This window comes from Geotrypetes seraphini, chromosome 6, assembly GCF_902459505.1.
Source record: "Geotrypetes seraphini chromosome 6, aGeoSer1.1, whole genome shotgun sequence".
NCBI lineage: Eukaryota > Metazoa > Chordata > Amphibia > Gymnophiona > Dermophiidae > Geotrypetes > Geotrypetes seraphini.
This window is the reverse complement of record NC_047089.1, coordinates 245,757,348-245,778,917: the sequence shown is the minus strand read 5'-3', so window position 1 is coordinate 245,778,917 and position 21,570 is coordinate 245,757,348. Positions and strand designations below refer to the sequence as shown.

At 44.6% G+C, this 21,570-nt stretch overlaps 1 protein-coding gene across 1 annotated transcript in view; it reads right to left on the bottom strand.

Moving 5' to 3' along the window:
* Window positions 1-21,570, bottom strand: part of VEGFD (vascular endothelial growth factor D) — a 110,516-nt gene that overhangs the window by 62,114 nt on the left and 26,832 nt on the right. Inside the window, exon 2 of the mRNA XM_033948651.1 lies at window positions 11,977-12,178. Coding sequence (XP_033804542.1) covers window positions 11,977-12,178 — 202 coding nt within the window. The remainder of the gene's footprint in view (window positions 1-11,976; window positions 12,179-21,570) is intronic.

Below are 21,570 nucleotides of genomic sequence, written 5' to 3'. Positions count from 1 at the left end.
TGTATGCAGCGCTGTACATTTTGACATTTAATAGCTGGTCCCTGCTCAGAAGAGCTTACAGTCTAACTGGGACAGACAGACATGATATATAGGGTTGAGGTAGCAGAACCCAAGAGTTAGGAGTTGAAAGCCGTCTTGAAGAGGTGGGATTTTAACTTGGATTTGAATACTGCCAGAGACGGAGTCCGCCATAGGGATTCAGGCAGTTTGTTCCAGCCATATGGCGCAGCAAGACAGAAGGGACAGAGTCGAGTTGGCAGTGGAGGAGAAGGGCACAGATAGGAGGGACCAACCGGCTGAGTGGAGCTCATGGGGGGGGGGGGGGGGAACCTAGGTGGAGCCTCATAGGAGGCTGTTGAACAAACTTGAAGGGCTGAAGTTAGGACCCAAAGTGGTGAACTGGGTCAGAAACTGGCTGTCGGACAGACGCCAGAGGGTGGTGGTTAATGGAAGTCGCTCGAAGGAAGGAAAGGTGAGTAGTGGAGTCCCTCAGGGTTCGGTGCTGGGGCCAATCCTGTTCAATATGTATGTAAGTGACATTGCTGAAGGGTTAGAAGGAAAAGTGTGCCTTTTTGCAGATGATACCAAGATTTGTAACAGAGTAGACACCGAAGAGGGAGTGGAAAATATGAAAAAGGATCTGCAAAAGTTAGAGGAATGGTCTAATGCCTGGCAACTAAAATTCAATGCAAACAAATGCAGAGTAATGCATTTGGAGATTAATAATAGGAAGGAACCGTATATGCTGGGAGGAGAGAAGCTGATATGCACGGACGGGGAGAGGGACCTTGGGGTGATAGTGTCCGAAGATCTAAAGGCGAAAAAACAGTGTGACAAGGCAGTGGCTGCTGCCAGAAGGATTCTGGGCTGTATAAAGAGAGGCGTAGTCAGTAGAAGGAAGAAGGTGTTGATGCCCCTGTATAGGTCATTGGTAAGGCCCCACTTGGAGTATTGTGTTCAGTTTTGGAGACCGTATCTGGCGAAAGACGTAAGAAGACTTGAGGGGGTCCAGAGCAGGGCGACGAAAATGATAGGAGGCTTGCGCCAGAAGACGTATGAGGAGAGACTGGAAGCCCTGAATATGTATACCCTAGAGGAAAGGAGAGACAGGGGAGATATGATTCAGACGTTCAAATACTTAAAGGGTATTAACGTAGAACAAAATATTTTCCAGAGAAAGGAAAATGGTAAAACCAGAGGACATAATTTGAGGTTGAGGGGTGGTAGATTCAGGGGCAATGTTAGGAAATTCTATTTTACGGAGAGGGTGGTGGATGCCTGGAATGCGCTCCCGAGAGAGGTGGTGGAGAGTAAAACTGTGACTGAGTTCAAAGAAGCGTGGGATGAACACAGAAGATTTAGAATCAGAAAATAATATTAAATATTGAACTAAGGCCAGTTACTGAGCAGACTTGCACGGTCTGTGTCTGTGTATGGCCGTTTAGTGGAGGATGGGCAGGGGAGGGCTTCAATGGCTGGAAGGGTGTAGATGGGCTGGAGTAAGTCTTAACAGAGATTTCGGCAGTTGGAACCCAAGCATAGTACCGGGTAAAGCTTTGGATTCTTGCCCAGAAATAGCTAAGAAGAAAAAAAAAAAAAAAAAAAAATTTAAATTGAATCAGGTTGGGCAGACTGGATGGACCATTCGGGTCTTTATCTGCCGTCATCTACTATGTTACTATGTTACTATGTGAAGAGAGATAATGAGGGGCTGCCAAGTGAATGCATTTGTAGGTCGGTAAGAGGAGTTTGTATTGTATTTGGAAACAGATGGGAAGCCGATGAAGTGACTTTAGGAGAGGGGTAACATGACTATAGCAGCTCTTCCGGAATTTGAGTCATTCAGCTGAATTATGAACGGAGTGAAGAGGAGAAAGATGGCTGAGCGGAAGATTTGAGAGTAGTGAATTGCAGTAGTCTAAGCAAGAGGTGATGAGGGCTTGGATAGTGAAGAGGAGACTTGACTCATGCACATTTTACATTATGTACGTATTTAAACGTCTCTGTCAGATCTCCCCTCTTCCGCCTTTCCTTCAAAGTATACAGATTGAGATCTTTAAGCCTGCCCCCATAGGCCTTACGATGGAGACCACGCACCATTTTCGTAGCCTTCCTCTGGACCGACTCCATCCTTTTTATATCTTTTTGAAGGCGCGGCCTCCAGAATTGTACACAACATTCTAAATGAGGTCTCACCGGAGTCTTATACAGAGGCATCAATACCTCCTTTTTCCTACTGGCCATACCTCTCCCTATGTTTCAAGAGAAACAGAATGGCCACAGAAACCATCCTTATTCCCTCACTGCATGACACGAGCGGAGGAAAAGGCGCTAACAGGGTGGCTGGGTGAGCAGCCAGCGAGCAAGAAGCTGTCTTTTATTGCTGGAAATTATATGGAATACATCATGGAAAGAAATATGATCACGTGACTCCATATCTGATGAAATCTCATTGGCTACCCATTAACCAGAGAATAATATATAAAATAGCATTATTAGTCTTTAAAACAACTACTACAAATGAACCTCAGTTCATTAACCGCTTATTAATTCCACACTTCTCAAATCGTTCTCTCCGGTCTAATAGTCAGGAGTTACTTATGGTTCCATCATTGAAAATAATAGGAACTAGGCGACATGATATTTTTTCAGTCAAAGCCCCGCTTATCTGGAATTCTCTTCCTTTCTACATTAGGAATATCAAAGATCTCACTTTATTCAAAACTAATCTAAAAACATTTCTGTTTAAGGCTTCCTTTAACCCTTAAACAGGAATCATCTTTCATCAATTGAAAATATCATAAACTTCGAAAAAAAAAAAAATTTTCTATTTTTAGGTACCCCCATCCCAATGTTCTATCCTACCCTATCCAATTTTCTTCGTCTATCTATGTGGACACAACAACATTGTAACTTTTTACCCCGCATGTTTTTCCCAACCTCTCCAGTAGTGTCTGTTTTGTTAAGTGTTCACGAATATGTTTTTTAATTCACAAAAATAATCTTAACTGTTTTTACCCTTATATTTATTGTAATGTTATTCGCTTAGAATTCTTAAGCGAACCATTAAATTTAAATAAACTTGAAACTTAAACTTGGAAGAGTTAAGCTATATCCCAATGCCAAAAGCAGGCCGGAAAACTAAGAAGACCAGGGAGGAAATTAGACCTTCAGTTAGCAGAGGACGTCAGGGATAAGGATTTTTTCCAGCATAATGTTTGGAAAACATAGCTTTCGTGGCAGCACATGCTGGTGATGGGGGTGTCTCATATCAGGGCACACCTCATAAAACACAGGAATTTGAATGGAAGTCTTTATGTTTGTTTCTTTGACCTACAGACTAGACTGTTCTCTCAAGAGTTATCATATTGCTGTTGGCAGTTTCCCCCAGGAAAGAAATCCAGGTAGTTTCCTGCACGTTTAAGCCTTTTCTGATTTAGTCTGGTATTCAGTTTTATAATTAGAAGTTTGTTCTGAAGTTTTGGATCATCCAAACGGGTTCATGTACTTGAGTTAATTTTCCCAGAGTTGCACAGACCTAGGCAGCTGGAGACTCACTTGTTTGGGGAAACTGAAGTGGGCGTAGGTTGGCTGTACATTTTGACATTTAATAGATGGTCCCTGCTTGGAAGAGCTTACAGCCTAACTTGGACAGACAGACTTGACATATAGGGTTGGGGGTTGCAGAACATACTGGGTCAGACCAGTGGTCCATCAAGCCCAGTAGCTCGTTCTCATAGTGGCCAATCCAGGTCACTAGTACCTGGCCAAAACCCAAGGAGTAACAATATTCCATGTTACCGACACAGCGCAAGCAGTGGCTTCCCCCTTGTCTTTCTCAATAACAGACTATGGACTTTTCCTCCAGGAACTTGTCCAAACCTTTCTTAAAACCAGCTACGCTATCTGCTCTTACCACATCCTCTGGCAATGCGTTTTAGAGCGTAACTATTGTCCGAGTGGAAAAAAAATTCCTCCTATTTGTTTTAAAAGTATTTCCCTGTAACTTCATCGAGTGTCCCCTAGTCTTTGTCATTTTTGACGGAGCGAAAAATCCATCCACTTGTACCCGTTCTGCTCCACTCAGGATTTTGTAGACTTCCATCATATCTCCCCTCAGCCGTCTCTTTTCCAAGCTGAAGAGCCCTAACCGTATACTGGAAAAGCAGAACAAGTCAGAGGGCTGCAGATCTCTACACTCAAGCAGAACAGAGAGAGAGTTTCCAGAGTAAACGGACCATAAATTAGAAATAGAAACAGTCTCACGGATCATCGTAGATCAGCCCTGTAGAAATAGGGGATGACACCAAATTAACTCCCCTTTTAATAAGCTGCGGTAGTGGTTTCTCCTGCGTCCCGGAGCACTAAATGCTCCGACGCTGTTCTGGCACTCATAGAATTCCTTCGGGGGGGGGGGAGGGGGAGGTATATGTGTCTTGTGTCTCTAGCTGCTGGTTGCAGTGACAAGATCAAGGATGTTTTGGGTAAAGCCAAAGTTAGGGTTGCCAGATTTTCCAATCGATAAATCTGGACCCCCTAGACCCGCCCAGTTCCATCCATCCCCGCCCTGTAATGCCCTAATTCTGCCCCAATGCGCGGGCTTCCTCCCTGCCCGCCGCGATTTGAGGAGGCTTTTCAAAACCCAGACAAAAGTGCCGGGTTTTGAAAGGCCGTCCGGAGCCCCAGACATGTCCTGAAAAGGAAGCCATATCCGGAGAAATCCAGATGTCTGGTAACCCTAGCCAAAGTACCAGCCTGTAATAATAATAATAACCATAACAGTTTATATAACGCAGGACTATGAAGTTCTATGCGGTTTACAATTATTAAAAGATGTTACAGATTGAGTGGAATTAAAAAGTTCAGAGTTAGCGATTAACAGTTCTAATCACTAATTAATCACCAATTAATTACTAATTCTAATTAATCTAATTCTAATTAATTACTAATTCATCACTAATTAATCAGTTCTAATCGTCCACGGCATCCTTCCACCATTAATTCCGCTTTCTTGGAACTCCTCAAACCCTAATACCACCAGACCCACCCAAAAATCGAAACTATCCTTCCCCTCACTAAAAGGCATTTCCCTCCCCGGAATGCTGGGGACTTCCCTCCCCTTCAGACTCACCGAGCTCTGGAACAACCTTACCTCTTTGGAACCTGAGTGCTCTCCAACCCTTCCGTAAACATCTGAAAACCTGGTTATTCTCAAAAATCTAACACTTCCCTCCTCATTTGACATTCTAGCCCTCTAACTTCCTTCCTTCCTCTGATCTTCATCTAGCCCTTTCCTTGGAGTTCCTTTCTCAATACAATTCCTGTAAACCGTGCCGAGCTCCACAACTATGGAGATGGTGCGGTATATAAACCTAAGGTTTAGTTTAGTTTAGTTTAGTTTCTAAAGTTCATTTGTTGAGGACTAAGATTGTATAAGTTTCAAGTTTATTGATTTTTAATATACCGACCATCAACGAGTATCTAGCCGGTTTACAATAAAAGATAAAATATAAGTAAAATTATGTTTATAGATTATAAAATTAATAAAAAGAATAAAATGACAAACATGAAAGTGAGGTTAACGAGGGAGGAGGGGGAGAGTTACATTATTAGTGGTGAGAAGAAGAAAGAAATAGAAGAAAAAAAAAAAAGGTTTGAATGTGAAAGGGAGGGGGAGGGGAAGGACAGAGGGAGGAGGTCGCTTCTTAAAAGCGGTTGGGTGAATGGTGTTGAAAGAGTCGCGAGCATTAAAATGCGTCTTGAAATACGAAGGTTTTCAGATTAGTCTTGAATTTATCAATAAGTTTTTCCTGACGAAGATGGGATGGCAAGGCGTTCCATAGAGTAGGAGCTACCACAGAAAAGTTGGTTTTCCTGGTGTAAAAAAATTTCCTTTATAGAGGGGACAGATAGTAGATTTTGATCTAAGGGTCCGTGATGGGCAAAATGGAATAAGAAGTTCGTCAAGAAAAGATGGTTGACGGGAAGATTTGATTTTAAAGACCAACATGAGAGTTTTGTAGGTGATACGATGTGTAATGGGTAGCCAATGCGCTTCTTTCCAAAGAGGAGTGACGTGGTCGTATTTCCCTAGTTTATATATAAGTTTTATTGCAGTGTTTTGGATAAGCTGAAGACGTCGTGTTTCTTTTTTTAGGAATTCCATTGTAAAGAGAATTGCAATAGTCAAGGTGAGAAATGACCAGAGAACGAACTAGGGTCATGATTGCTTCAGTTTCGAGAATAGAAGTTAGGGATCGAATAAGTCGGAGTTTGCAGAAGCAGGTTTTTACCACTGAACTGATGTGATCGTGAAATATTAAATCTTTGTCTATGATAACCCCTAGTAATTTTATTTTTGTTTCCATTTTGTTTGGATGAGATTTAAGGCAGATTTTTCCTCTTACTGATTCATTAGGGTTGGTTGAGAAGAGAATACCACAAGATTTGTTAATGTTGATGGAGAGTTTATTTACAAAGAGCCAGTCACTTATTTTGTCTAATTTTGAATTAATTTCTTGTATATCGGCAGAGTTTGTGGTGTCGATGGGGGTGGAGTATTTGAATGTCATCTGTGTAAGCAAAGATTGTGAAACCTATTGACTGGGCTAAAGTAAGAAGAGGAGACATGAAGATATTAAATAGCACAGGGGATAGAATAGAACCCTGTGGGACACCGTAGGTATGAACTATGGGTAAAGAAGTTTCGTTATTAGAGTAGACATTGAAACTACGGTTGGTAAAATATGAGATAAACCATGAAAGTGCTTGGCCAGTAATTCCACAGTCTCTAAGGCGGTCGAGGAGGAGAGAGTGGTCGACAGTGTCAAATGCGGCTGAAAGATCAGTTACCTAAGTACTTCAGGAACAGATATGTTTTTAGGTGTTTCCTGAATTCCCTATAAGTAGTAGGCATGAGCAGTTGTTCCAGATCTTTACCCCATAATGCTGCTTGATGTGAGAAAAGATGTTGGTGATGACTTTTTTAAATTTACAACCTCTAACCGGTGGGGAAACAAAATTGGGATGTGAGCTTCTCTTATGTCCGTTGGTTGTGAAAGAGAAAAGGTCTGTTATATATTTAGGGGCTGATACATGATTTTAGGAGGAGAGGGAAGACGGTGGAGTAGCGAGGACGCCGGTATTACTTCTCTTGCTGCTGATAATATCTTCACCCGTTTTTTCAGGGTAAAATTTGTCCTAATCATGCCTAAAAGGAGAGGAAGAACTACTGCTTCAGCCCGGCAGAGCAAACCTACCTTGATGCGGCAGGAGTTTATTACGGGCTTCCTTACTTCTTCTCCAAGGGGCGATCCGGCTGCACCGACTCAGAGAGAGGCTTCGGTGCTCGGATGCGAACTCTTGATTAGTCCCGCGGGACCTCCACCTCCTCTGCAGCTGCGAGACTGGGAGCTGTCGGGAGCTGCACAGGGACGAATTTCGACTTTGACTGTAGAGCTCGGGAGCTTGACGACGCCCCAGCCTGAAGCGGCTGGACTATCGAAGGCAGAGAAAGTTGCAGAGCCGGCAATAGGAGAGGGACAGAGTGTTACGATCCCTTCTCTGGTAAGACCTGCCGAATTTACATTGGAGTCAATATGGAATGCACTGGACTCCCTTCACAAACTTTGTGTCGGAACTCTCCCCCTGGTTCATAGTCTTAAGCATGCGAGACTTCAGCGCATCGCAGGAAAACCTTCTTTTAAAGGGCTCCGATGGGGGGTGATGGTGGGGAACCCCCCCACACTTTACTTAATAGGGATCGCACTGGTGTTGGGGGGGGGTTGGGGGGTTGTAACCCAACATTATACTGGAAACTTAACTTTTTCCCCATTTTTTAGGGAAAAAGTTAAGTTTTCAGTATAATGTGGGGGGTTATACCCTCCACGCCCCCCAACATGGCAGCGCGAGGCAGCTCGATCCCTATTAAGTAGAGTGGCACACATCCCGTGGGAGCCCTTTAAAAGAAGGTTTTCCAGCGGCACGCTGAAGTCTTGCGCTGAATTGTCAGCGCTTGTTTGTCCCGTCACCCTCCCCCCGGTTAATATTCAGGCACAGAAACTTAATAAACTTCAGGGGGAAGTTAAAACTCAGAGTGAGAAAGTGGATCACTTGAACCAGCAGGTTCAAGGACTACATATATCTCAAGTATTGATAATTCAGGACAGATTGCTCTTTGCTAGGAAGGTGGAAAGTTTTGAGAATTATACTAAGTCACTGAATTTAAGGATTTTGAACTTTCCTGGAATGCTGTCAATCTCTTCAAAAGATTTATTTTATAGGTTCCTGAAGGAAGTATTTAAATATTCTGAGGATGGACTTCCTCCATTGCATAAAATATACCTTTTGCCAGTATCAAAGAAAAAGCAGATCTCATCTCCAGGTGCTTCATTAGAAGCTTCAAACGTTATTAATATCACAAATAATCTTGAAACTTCAGAGGACGAGGTCACCAGTCGAGCGACTCTTCTGGTGACAATCATATTTTTTAGACTTAGAGAAGTGACCTTCTTAGGAGGAAAGATCTCCATGTTCCCAGATGTTTCGAAAACAACTCAGAGCAGGCGAAGGAGGTTCCACGAATTAAAGCAATTTGTGATTTCACTGGGAGCAAAATTTCAACTCAGATATCCTTGTAAACGTATGATCCTTTTGGATCAGAATTCTTATGTGTTTTTTGAACCCTCCCAGTTGCAATTTTTTCTTGAAGGAAAAGGGGTTTCAGTGCAGAATACCTCTTAGAGAGTCAGAAACCTAATTGACTACAAGTAGATAGAAAGGCCCATATATAATTTTGAAGAAGTAACGCTACTATTTGTTGGGTTTTTTTTCCTAGTTGTTAACTTTGTAATTCTCTGGAGATGTGAATTGTCTCTTCCCTATATGTGGACTATCGCAAGAGTTTTGAGCAATATTAATTTTATGGGGCTTTAGGTTCCTGTCGGTTTCCTTTCTTGATGTAATTTGAAGGCCAAGCTCTCGGTTTAATGCATATTGTTTTATGTGTTGAAAAATTAATAAATATACTTAAAGATATATTTAGGGGCTAAACCGTAAAGTACCTTAAAGCAAAAACAACCAAACTTGAATTTCACACATGCCTCCATCGGCAGCCAGTGTAGAAGTCGATAGAAAGGTGTCACATGATCAAACTTCTGCAGTCCACAAAGTAGCCTAACCGCTGCATTTTGTACCAGTTGCAATCACCGCCCGGTTGTAGTCAGCCCAAAGTCCTTATAACGGGCTCCCACGCGCACAGAAGTAGAAGGGACTCAAAAAGGCGAAAGTCATTTGATTTGTAACTACTATTATAAAAAGCCAGAGCTAGATTTAAAAAGTGCTTTCAAGTAAACCATTCCTCTGCCAGATACGATTTGTAATACCTAATCCATTCCAGACACAAATTTGTCTTAACTATTTGTAAAAACCACTAATGACAGACTTAAGTACCTTTTTGGTGACATGATCCAGTGTCTAACCATCCTTGCAGTTATCACATCAATCTGAAATGTCCAATCTTCAATCTCCTCTGCCGGAGGCTGAATCAATGACTTCTTATCTTGTCCCGGGTCCAGATGGAGAACAGATGTCCATCGTCTCTGAATTCTCCCACTTCTGTATATTGAAAGATTGCTCTCCACTCCCTCGGTCTTCTTCCAAGTTCAGTAACTTCAAATGACTCTTCCGCTCTTTCTCTTGGTATCAAGACAGTTTAGTAGACGGATAGAAAACGTCTCCTTTCCCTACTGTATTGTTCCTCTCCTCCCCTCCCCCAATTTTTTGGGGGTTTTTTTTTTTGTAACCTGCCTATCCCTTTTTTCCCTTGTGTTTCTACAACCAGCAGATCGTCTAAGAACATAACATAAGAATTTGCCGCCGCTGGGTCAGACCAGTGATCCATCGTGTCCAGCAGTCCACTCACGCGGTGGCCCTCTGCCCAAAGACCAGCGCCCTAACTGAGACGAGCTCTACCAGCGCACGTTCTTGTTCAGCAGGAACTTGTCTAACTTTGTCTTGAATCCCTGGAGGGTGTTTTCCCCTACGACAGACTCCGGAAGAGCGTCTATGTTTTGTCGAATTTTGTTTCTCGTCCTTTTTATTTTTACTCATTTTTATCATTATATTAGCTTATTACCCGGCGTTGCCCATATATGTATTTATCCCAATCTTCCGGTATCGATAGACTTGTAATCAGTGATTATGCCTGGTAAAACAGGAAGTATATGATTGCTTATTTCGTGGACATCATCATTTTTAGCAGCAAGAATGGCCCTCTTTATGGGACTGAACTTCGACTTAAACGGCATCGGGGGTGTCAGGGAGCCCCAAAACTGTGGATTATACACTAATTTCTGTCGTTTTCAATTATTTTTGCATGCCACCCCCTTCCCACAAGAATGGCCCTCTCTAAGGGGTTGAATTTGGACTTAAACAGCATCGGGGATGTCAGTATTCATCTCAGCGAGCCTGAAAACTATGGGTTAGACACTAAAATCTATCATTTTCGATCATTTTTACATGTCACCCCCTTCCCTCCCCCACAGTATTTTCCCCCAGATAGTAAGTCATATGTGTACCAAGTTTGGTTGAAATCTATCCATGTGTTTCAGAGTTATGCTGGAACATACATACACACACACACACACACACAGAGATATATCCAATTTTATATATACAGTGCTCCCCCGCGAATTCGCGGTTGGCGGTGCCGGTCATTTGTGTATTTTCCGACCGCAAACCGCCAACCAGGAGAGGACAGCTGAAGAGGCAGGAGAGAGTGCTGGCAAGTGAAGGAAATCACCCGCTGTATGCTACGACCGCCTCTTCCTGTACTAAAGTCGGGCCTCGCCAATCAGAAGGCCCGACTTTAGTGCAGGAAGAGGCAGTCGGAGCATAGAGCGAGTGATTTCCTTCACTTGCCGGTGCTTCGGCTGCTCTTTTCTGCCTTCTCCCGCTGGCCTCTCCAGTCTCCCCCATGAAAAACCATATTTGCGATTTTTCAAGATTCGCGGGGGTTCCCTCGTAAATATCAGGGGAGCACTGTATAGATTATTTATTGTAAAATGCTTAGATTTACCTTAGATTTATTAGCGGTATATCAAATAAATTGAACTTGAACTTACAGCCATCCCACGTTGAACAGAAAACAGAAAGTGAAGGAATCTCACCTGCAAGGAGTAGTGTGAGGTTCAGGAACACAAGTGTGAGGTTCAGGAACACAAGTGTGAGGTTCAGGAACATGGCGGATAACAGCAGGAAAAGACCAGCTAGACCATTAGTTTTCCCTGGCTGCGTGGCTAAGGGTTTATCCCAGATGTTTTTGCTTCTTCTTCACTAGTTCTCTACTTTCCAAGAGGAGGCCTGCGAGGTTCATTCCTGTTCTGGCTCCAGCACACTTCCCCCTCCGTATTCGCGGGGCTTAGGGGCAGAGCCGGCCCGCGAATATGGAAAAACCACAAATAATATTTGGGCCGGTTCTGCCCTTATTCCCGCTTCCCCCGGCTATTTTTAGCCCTGTAAGCCCCCCCCCTTAAGCCTTACCTGGTGGTCTAGCGGGTTTTCAGGCAGGAGCGATCTTCCCACGCTCCTGCCCTGTGCAGATCGCTCACAGGAAATGGCTGCCTTGAGCTCCCGTAGTCTCTCGAGCCATTTCCTGTGAGCGATCTGCACAGGGCAGGAGCGTGGGAAGATCGCTCCTGCCTGAAAACCCGCTAGACCACCAGGTAAGGCTTAAAGGGGGGGGGGGGGCTTAAAATAGCCCGAAAAATTAAAAAAAAATTTTCTGGTCAAAAATCGCGAATAACCGAATCCGTAGATACGGAATTCGTGAATACGGAAGGGGGAAGTGTAGTACAAAAGATGGACATTTAACGTGTTTTTGACCCATGCACAACCCTCAGGCTCCTCACACACGCTATTGAAGAGCCAGAACATAGGTAAGAAGGCCGTAGAAATTCCATGCAAACATATACCTACCTTTCAGGAGTTCTATTCCGTAGAATGCAGCTGCAAATCGCGTTGAGCGATGCGAGGCCGATCGGGAGTCTTGACCAGCCAGATGTTTGATCTTCGATCGGCACCGCCACAGTTTCAGCTCTCTCGACTGGATTATCCCAAGCAGCTCTTCCAGACTGGCAGCCGATCTGATCTGGTCTTCTAACTCTGCTCGAGAGAGACCCTATAAAAAAAAGAGAAACAATGATGGCAGAATGACCGCACGGACATAGGTTATGTGTTACAACAGAACGATGGTATATACTATAATTCCCTTCACTTCCCGCCTTCTAAGTCAAGGTGGATTTCTCTTTAGAAGTTTTCATGTTATAGGTACAAAATAAATGTCCTGTGTGGTTTTACTGCTTTGCCTTGGGCGTTACCTACCAGAACACTGCTTGAACCCATAACATTTTCACCTTTAAACTCATTAGATCTGTTTTAGTGAATGGTCTCTTCAATTACTAGCCCTATGAACTAGTGTTTAGAGCAGGGGTGCCCACACTTTTTTTGACTCGCGAGCTACTTTTAAAATGACCAAGTCAAAATGATCTACCAACGATAACATTTTTTTAAAAACACAAAGCACACTGTACGCATAGAGTTGTTAATTATCATTCCTATTCCGGGGTTTTTTTCAAAGAGGTCAAAGCAGATGACTCTATGCGCTGTCACCTCAGTAACAACCATACAAAAATAGACAAATACCCACCCCCTCCCTTTTTACTAAACCACAATATCAGTTTTTAGCGCAGGGAGCTGCGCTGAATGCCCAGCGCTGCTCTCGACGCTCATAGGCTCCCTGCGCTAAAAACCACTATTGCGGTTTAGTAAAAGGGGCCCATATTGTAAAATATAGACAGCAGATATAAATTCAGACACATTTTGATCACTAAATTTAAAATAAAATCATTTTTACTACCTTGTCTGGTGATTTCATGAGTCTCTGGTTGCACTTTCTTCTTCTGACTGTGCATCCAATCTTTCTTTCCTGTATGCTTTCTCTCCTCCAAACCTTATTCCCTCCCCCAACTTTTTCTTCCTCTCTCCCTGACCTTTCTTTCTTTCTCTCTTCATGCCCCCTTTCTTTTTTTCTGTTTCTCTTCTTTCCTTCTGTTTCCCTGCCTGCCCCCTTTCTTTCTTTCTCCCTGCCCTTCCCCAAGCCACTGCCGCTGCCATCGGGGAGCAGGACCCAAACTTCCACCAATGGACAACAGGCCCCAAAGCCGACGCCGCCCCATGCTCTCCCTGCTTCGGGCCGACCAGCATTCCTCTCCCCGACATCAATTCTGCCGTCGGAGAGGAAGTTCCGCCCAGCCAGGCAGCGATTGGCTGGCCCGAACTTCCTCTCCGACGGCAGAACTGATGTTGGGGAGAGGAAGACTGATCGGCCTGATAGATCGCCAAGGCAAAGTGAGTCCTGGGTGATCGACTCACTTTGCCTTGGCGAGCTACCCGTCGATCGCGATCGACCTATTGGGCACCCCTGGTTTAGAGCATAGGGCTGACAACTAGGGAAGCCCAGTTCAAATATGGCTGCTGCTCGGTCTAACCTTGGACAAGTCGCTCAACATAACAGCCTTACTGGGTCAGACCAGTGGTCCATCTAGCCCAGTATCCTGTCGTCACGGTGACTAATCCAGATCACATGTACCTGGCTAGGGTTACCAGATGTCTGGAAAAATCTGGAGATGTCCTCTTTTTAGAGGACTGTCTGGGTGCCCGGAAGGATTTCCAAAACCTGGCTGTTTGTCCAGGTTTTGGAAGGCTCCAAGCTGCCTATGGAGGGCCTCTGCGCATGTGTGCATGCACCGTGATGTCATTGGGTCAACGGCCGCGCATGCGCGGAGGCTCTCTAGATGCGGCCTGGAGCTCGGGGAAGGAGACACGAGGTTCAGGTGGGGGCAGGTGGGGGCAGAATGGGGTGAGGCCACGTGTCCTCTTTTTTAAAAGAGGAAATCTGGTAACCCTATAAGAACATGAGAATTGCCATACTGGAGGAGTATACCTGCCCAAAAATGAAATAGTAGCAACATTCCCTGCTACCGGTCCAGGGCAAGCAGTGGCTTCATCCATGTCTGTCTCAATCGCAGAATATGGACTTTTCCTCCAGAAACATGACCAAACCTTTTTTTATAAACCCTGATATCCTAACCACTGTTATATCATAAGAATAGCCTTACTGGGTCAGACCAATGGTCCATCTAGCACAACATTCTGTCTTCATGGTGGCCAATCTAAGTCACAAGTACTTGGTAGAACCCAAATAGCGGCAACATTCCATAATACCAATCGAGGGCAAACAATGGACTTTTCCTCCAGGAACTTGTCTAAGCCTTTTTTTTTTTTTTAAACCAGCTACATTAACCACTCTTACCACATCCTCTGGCAACGCATTACCAGAGCTTAACTGTTCTCCGAATGAAAGAAAATATTTCCTCCTCTTGGTTTGAAAAGTGTCCCCTAGTCTTTGTAATTTTTTGACGGGCCAGTTTACTAAGCCTTAATAGATGCTAATGTGCCTAATGCAGCTTCACATGGCGCACTGCGGCAAGTGCCAAGTTAGCATGCAGTAACCGTGCGCTAAAAATTCTTTTTTTTTTTTTTTTTGAGGGGCCGCGTCAGGGGGTGGCGAGTGGGCGTTTCTGGGTTTTATTAAATTGCGGTAGAGGTTTCTACCGTGAGCTGGTGGGTTAAATGCTCTGATGCTCATAGAATTCCTATGAGCGTCGGATCATTTACCTCGCCGGCCCGCGGTAGAAACCTTCATGCGCTGATTGCTTAGCAAAGGATTATTTATTTAATTCATTTTCTCTTCCGTCCTCCCCAAAGAGCCCAGAATGGGTTACAGGTCAACATCCTCTATAATAAAACCCTAAGCGCACATGCGCACTTAGGAGGCCGTGATCCCTGCCGCTGTGATGTGTGCCTCCGTGCCGAATTCAATTTGAGGCACGTGGGGCGGCTTGCAGCGCATGGGGCAGAAGAAGGAGAGTGCAACTGTTTCGTTCGGTGGTTTCCGCCTGCGCAGTAGAGCGTGCGGCAGTTTCCCCATCAGTAGGAGCCTGCGGCGGATTAAACATTGCCTTTCTTCCGCGATGCTGCGACCACGAAACCACTGCAGACCACCCTGAAAACCGGGTAAAAGGTAAAATGAAGGGAGAAGGGCTAGTGCTGGACAGGGGGAGCAGGGAAGGGGTGCTGCTGGACAGGGGGGAAGTAAAAGGAAGGGAAAAGGGCTACTGCTGGACAGGGGGAGCAGGGAAGGGGTGCTGCTGGACAGGGGGGAGGTAAAAGGAAAGGAGAAGGGCTACTGCTGGACAGGGGGAGCAGGGAAGGGGTGCTGCTAGAAAGGGGGGAGGTAAAAGGAAGGGAAAAGGGCTACTGCTGGACAGGGGGAGCAGGGAAGGGGTGCTGCTGGACAGGGGGTAGGTAAAAGGAAGGGAGAAGGGCTACTGCTAGACAGGGGGAGCAGGGAAGGGGTGCTGCTGGACAGGGGGGAGGTAAAAGGAAGGGAGAAGGGCTACTGCTGGACAGGGGGAGCAGGGAAGGGGTGCTGCTGGAAAGGGGGGAGGTAAAAGGAAGGGAAAAGGGCTACTGCTGGACAGGGGGAGCAGGGAAGGGGTGCTGCTGGACAGGGGGTAGGTAAAAGGAAGGGAGAAGGGCTACTGCTAGACAGGGGGAGCAGGGAAGTGGTGCTGCTGAACAGGGGGGAGGTAAAAGGAAGGGAGAAGGGCTACTGCTGGACAGGGGGAGCAAGGAAGGGGTGATGCTGGACAGGGGGAGGTAAATGGAAGGGAGAAGGCCTACTGCTGGACAGGGGGAGCAGGGAAGGGGTGCTGCTGGACAGGGGGGAGGTAAAAGGAAGGGAGAAGGGCTACTGCTGGACAGGGGGAGCAGGGAAGGGGTGCTGCTGGAAAGGGGGGAGGGAAAAGGAAGGGAAAAGGGCTACTGCTGGACAGGGGGAGCAGGGAAGGGGTGCTGCTGGACAAGGGGTAGGTAAAAGGAAGGGAGAAGGGCTACTGCTAGACAGGGGGATCAGGGAAGTGGTGCTGCTGAACAGGGGGGAGGTAAAAGGAAGGGAGAAGGGCTACTGCTGGACAGGGGGAGCAAGGAAGGGGTGATGCTGGACAGGGGGAGGTAAATGGAAGGGAGAAGGCCTACTGCTGGACAGGGGGAGCAGGGAAGGGCTGCTGCTGGACAGGGGGAGGTAAAAGGAAGGGAGAAGGGCTACTGCTGGACTGGGGGAGCAGGGAAGGGGTGGTGGTGGACAGCCGAGGAAAGAGAGAGACAGAAAGAAAGAAAGACAGACAGCGGCCAAGGAGAGAGAGAGAAAGAAAGACAGACACACACATCTATTCTAGCACCCGTTAATGTAACAGGCTTAAAGACTAGTATATAATATACAGTTAACAGGTTATAATTTGCCATAGTTACAGTACAAGGTTGTTGTTTTTCTGGTACAAGTGTTTTTTTTATCCTAACTCGACACATACTAGGGATCTAATACCAATGTGCATAATATACAGTTTACAGCACACATGTCAGACACAAGGCCCGGGGGCTGAATCCGGCCCGCCTGGTCATTTTATGTGGCCCGCAGTGTCAGTGCCGCATCTAAGCGCCTGACTATGCAGCCCCACTCCCAGCGGCGCTCCGAGCTCCTCACAACGCTGCAGTACCCATTTGCAGGCAGAAAGACCCAGGCCAAGTGTAAAAGCTAGTTCGGAGCAGCGCGCTTCACCCAAGTGCCTGACCGCATCACCGGTGTCTAAGGGTAAGGAAGGATCTATACTTCTACTAAGACTAACCCCCTCTTTTATTAAGGTGTGCTAACTGATTAGGCTTCCTATTAGCCACCGTATTTTATATAAGGTAATGTTGCTCATTTTTAAAACCCTAGTTCATAGCGAGCCTCTGTTTATATCAAGGATGTTAATTCCTTATAATCCCGTTCGTTCACTAGATCATCTTCTCAAAACTTATTAGTTATACCTTCCCTTAAAACAACAGGAACAAGAAGAGCAGACATGTTTTCTGTTATGGGTCCACAATGGTGGAACTCTCTACCACAACATATCACAAACGAAAGAGATCTTCTTTCTTTTAAAAAAATTTTGAAAACTCACCTTTTTAAAGATGTTTTTAATACTCATTATTAAAAATTTTTTAGTTTTTTAATCTTCTACTTATCCCCGTTCCCTTATGTTTTTTCCCCGTATTTGTTTTTCTATATATAACAGATGTAATCTTTCCCCCTCTTTTCCTCCCAATTCAAGTTTGTCTTGTCTTAAACTTGTCGTTACTGAGTTTTAATTTGTATCTTTATATTTTATTCTTTTTATTTATGTACATCGCTTTGTAAACAGATTCAGCGATAAATCAAATATTAATAAACCTTGAACCTTGAACCTCACCTTAGTAAAAGAGGGCCTAAGAATCTTAAGAAAAAATTCGGCCCTTGACTTAGCCTGTGTTTTAGATTTCGGCCTCCTTATGTGATTGAGTTTGACACCCCTGGTTTACAGGTTAAATTGGTCACAGTTACAGCGCAAGGTTTCTGAATACAAGTTTTTAACCTAACGCGACTCATACCGAGGATCTTGTATCAATATACATTTATTGTAATCTATCGGTCGTGGGCGGGGGAGTTAGGTGAACAGGTCTGTTTTTAATGCTTTCCTAAAGAGGAGACCTTCAAGGGATGGGTCAGCTGATTCCAGTGGCTCGATTCCCACGCAAACCCTTGCTGCTTTCAAAGTAACACCTCCTCCCCCTTTTACGAGGCCGCATTAGGCTTTTTTTTCATCACCGACCACGGTGGTATTAGCTCCAACGCTCATAGGAATTCTATGAGCCAGCCTCGGCTGGTGATTTAAAAAAAAAAAGCCTAACGCGTCTTTATAAAAGGGGAAGTGGTCGTCTAAGTGCTCGCGCTGTAATTTTGTTTTAATGGGTGTACATTGACGGGAACATTAGCGCATGGCCTTTGACACAACAAAGAGAAAATCAATCATTTTACGACCGCGGAACGAATGGCCTTGGTGCGTGGAAAATACTCATGCAAGTGTGTGCTAAGGTTTCTTTTCTGCTGCAGCTTAGTAAAAGATGCCCTCAGATTGTAAACCCTTCGGGGATGAGGAAATAACCATTGCACTTGAATGGTTTGGACAAGTTCCTGGAGGATAAGTCCATAGTCTGTTATTGAGAAAGACATGGGGGGGAGTAAGTTGAAAGGCTTTCTTTTTAAAAATGCTTTCAACTGATAGTACTTTTGTCTTGATTCATTCCCTAGGGTCTGCCATGCGACTTTATCTATTTATTGTTACCCTCCCTTTTTGTCTTATTTTCTTTAAAATATTGTATTTCTTTCCCTCTTTCCTCATTATTTAAAGTTTGTTTTGTATTGTATTGTCTTTCATTGAATGTATTTTAAATTGTTCATCGCTTAGAATTTGATTAAGCGATTCATCAAGAGAAATATTAAACTTGAAACTTGATTATGTGTAAGTCTTGTTTATAGCCAAAGGTGGTAGGTTTGTCCCCCAGAAGGTTGTATGAATTTTAGCTATGTACATCGCTTTGATATTTGATTAAGCGATTCATCAGATCTTAAATAAACTTGGAAACTTGGAAGCCACTGCTTGCCCTGGATCGGTAGGATGGAATGTCGCTACTCCTTGGAGTTCCGGAATCTTTTGTTACTCTTTGGGATTCCAGAATCATGCTATTTTTTTAGGATTCTGAATGGAATGTTGCCACTCTTTGGGTTTTGGCCAGGTACTAGTGACCTGGATTGGCCACCGTGAGAATGGGCTACTGAGTTTGATGGACCATTGGTCTGACCAGTAAGGCTATTCTTATGTTCTTATGTGAGCAATCAAACCATTGTGACATCACTGAAGAGGTTGGCTCTGAGGCACTGTGGAATGAGGCATTATGACATCACAATCTCAGCTCTGGAATGTTGCTCTCACTGGGGTTCCGGAATCTTGTTTTTCTTTGAGATGCTGGAATGTTGCTACTCCTTGGGTTTTGGCCAGGTACTAGGGACCTGGATTGACCACCGTGAGCTTGATGGACCATTGGTCTGACCAGTAAGGCTATTCTTATATTCTTATGCTCTTAATTGATTCATATGTATTTGATATCAGTCCTAAGCTTTAACTATCTATTATGCTGGCTTTAACAATGATGCGGTGGAGATTTCTACCGTGGCCAGCAAGATAAATGCTCCGATGCTCATAGGAATTCCTATGAGTGTCGGAGCATTTACCTCGCTGGCCCATGGTAGAAATCTCCACCGCATCTTTGTAAAAGGAGCACTTAGTTTGACAGATGTATAATAACATGTGATCTAAAGTGAAATACCATGTTTCAGCCGCAGATTAATCTTTGCTCCTGAGCTCACAAAGATTCAGGACTCAAATGGAATATAAAACTGATGTTTTTAATGCAGAAAAAAAAAATCTATTTATAGTGACCTGGACACTTTTTGCATGCCCACTCTGCCACCCTTTAGAGCAGTGGTTGTTTGCTGATCTTTCTTCCTGCATCAGAGGGTAAAATTATTAGGGGGAAAAATTCAAACTACTGGGCTAACAGGGGGTGCAGTTTACTGCGTCGGCTCCTCAGTGGCGATCCCCGTTCTTCTCTTCTTCACAGCGGGCAAGGGTTTGCGTTCAATATTATTTTCTCATTTCTGTTTTCTGGTCTTAAAAACGTCTGCTTTTCTCCATTTTCCGTACCCCAGGCCCTCCTTAATCTATGGCTGGCAATGCTCCAGGTTTTCAGGAACGCCATTATCATTGTTGGGTCTCTCATGCATGCCAATTTATCTTATAAAAATTCAGAGCAGATATTCTAAACTGCACCTGTCTCTGAGCTCCCCAGGATAGATTTGAGAAGCGGATTAATCTGACTCTGAATATCCCCGAGTCGCTCTTGCGCATAACACATACAAAAAAAAAAAAAAAAAGTGCAGATGTGTAGCAGATGGGGAAACCCCTAGCAATTAAATATATGAATCCAAACAAGGCTGCAACACCAATCTGTCTCACGTCTAGTTAGGCATGAACGCCTATAAGTACAGGCAGCTAAAATATGAGGGCTGATTGAAAAGTAATGAGACTGCCTCTGTTTTTCTTCCCAAAAAGTAGATGCGGCAACGCTGTGCCATTTCTGAATTTGCAGGTGGACTACCGTAACATAGAAACATAGAAAGATGACAGCAGATAAGGGCTATAGCCCATCAAGTCTGCCCACTCTCTAGACCCACCCCTAGGAGTCAACTGACCCCTTTAATTATACTGCCACTTTACTTTACCCTAGTGACCCTATTAAGAACATAAGAACATAAGAACATAAGAAGCGCCATCTCCGGATCAGACCTTCGGTCCATCAAGTCCGGCGATCCGCACACGCGGAGGCCCTGCTAGGTATTCACCTGGCTTATTTTATAGCCAACCATATCTTTATATGCCTATCTCAAGGAGATATGCATCTAGTTTGCTTTTGAAACCTAGGACTGTCGATTCCGCAATAATCTCCCCTGGGAGAGTATTCCAGATGTCAACCACTCTCTGTGTGAAGCAGAACTTCCTGACATTAGTCCTGAACTTGCCCCCCCTTAGCTTCATTTCATGTCCTCTTGTCCGTGTCAAATTGGACATTGTAAATAATCTTCTCTGCTCTATTTTGTCAATTCCTTTCAGTATTTTGAAGGTCTCGATCATATCCCCACGCAGTCTCCTTTTCTCAAGGGAGAACAATCCCAGTGTTTTAAGTCGATCCTCATATTCCAGTTTCTCCATACCCTTCACTAGTTTAGTTGCTCGTCTCTGCACCCTCTCCAGCAGTTTTATATCCTTCTTTAGGTAGGGAGACCAATGTTGGACGCAGTATTCCAAGTGGGGTCTGACCATTGCCCTATAAAGCGGCATTATAACTTTCTCCGATCTACTCGAGATTCCTTTCTTTATCATGCCCAACATTCTATTTGCCTTATTTGCCGCTGCCACGCATTGTGCCGACGGCTTCAGGGTCCTATCTATCAGTACACCCAGATCTCTTTCTTGTTCACTTTTCCCCAGAGTTGCACCTGACATTCTGTACTCGTATTCCTTATTTTTACTGCCTAAATGCATTACCTTGCATTTCTCCACGTTGAACTTCATCTGCCATTTCTCCGCCCATTTTTGTAACCGACACAAATCGCTCTGGAGTTCCTCACTGTCCTCCTGCGATCTGATTGCCCGGCAGAGTTTTGTGTCGTCTGCAAACTTGATGATCTCACTGGATGTTCCGTTTTCCAGGTCATTGATATAAATATTAAAAAGGATCGGCCCAAGTACCGAGCCCTGGGGCACACCACTAGTCACTCTCTCCCAGTCGGAGAACTTCCCATTTATGCCCACTCTCTGCTTTCGGTTTTCCAGCCATTTGCCTATCCATCTTTGTATATCTCCCTCTATGCCATGGCTTTGTAGCTTCCTGAGAAGTCTTTCGTGTGGAACTTTGTCAAATGCTTTCTGGAAGTCCAAGTATATTATGTCCACCGGCTTTCCACTATCAATT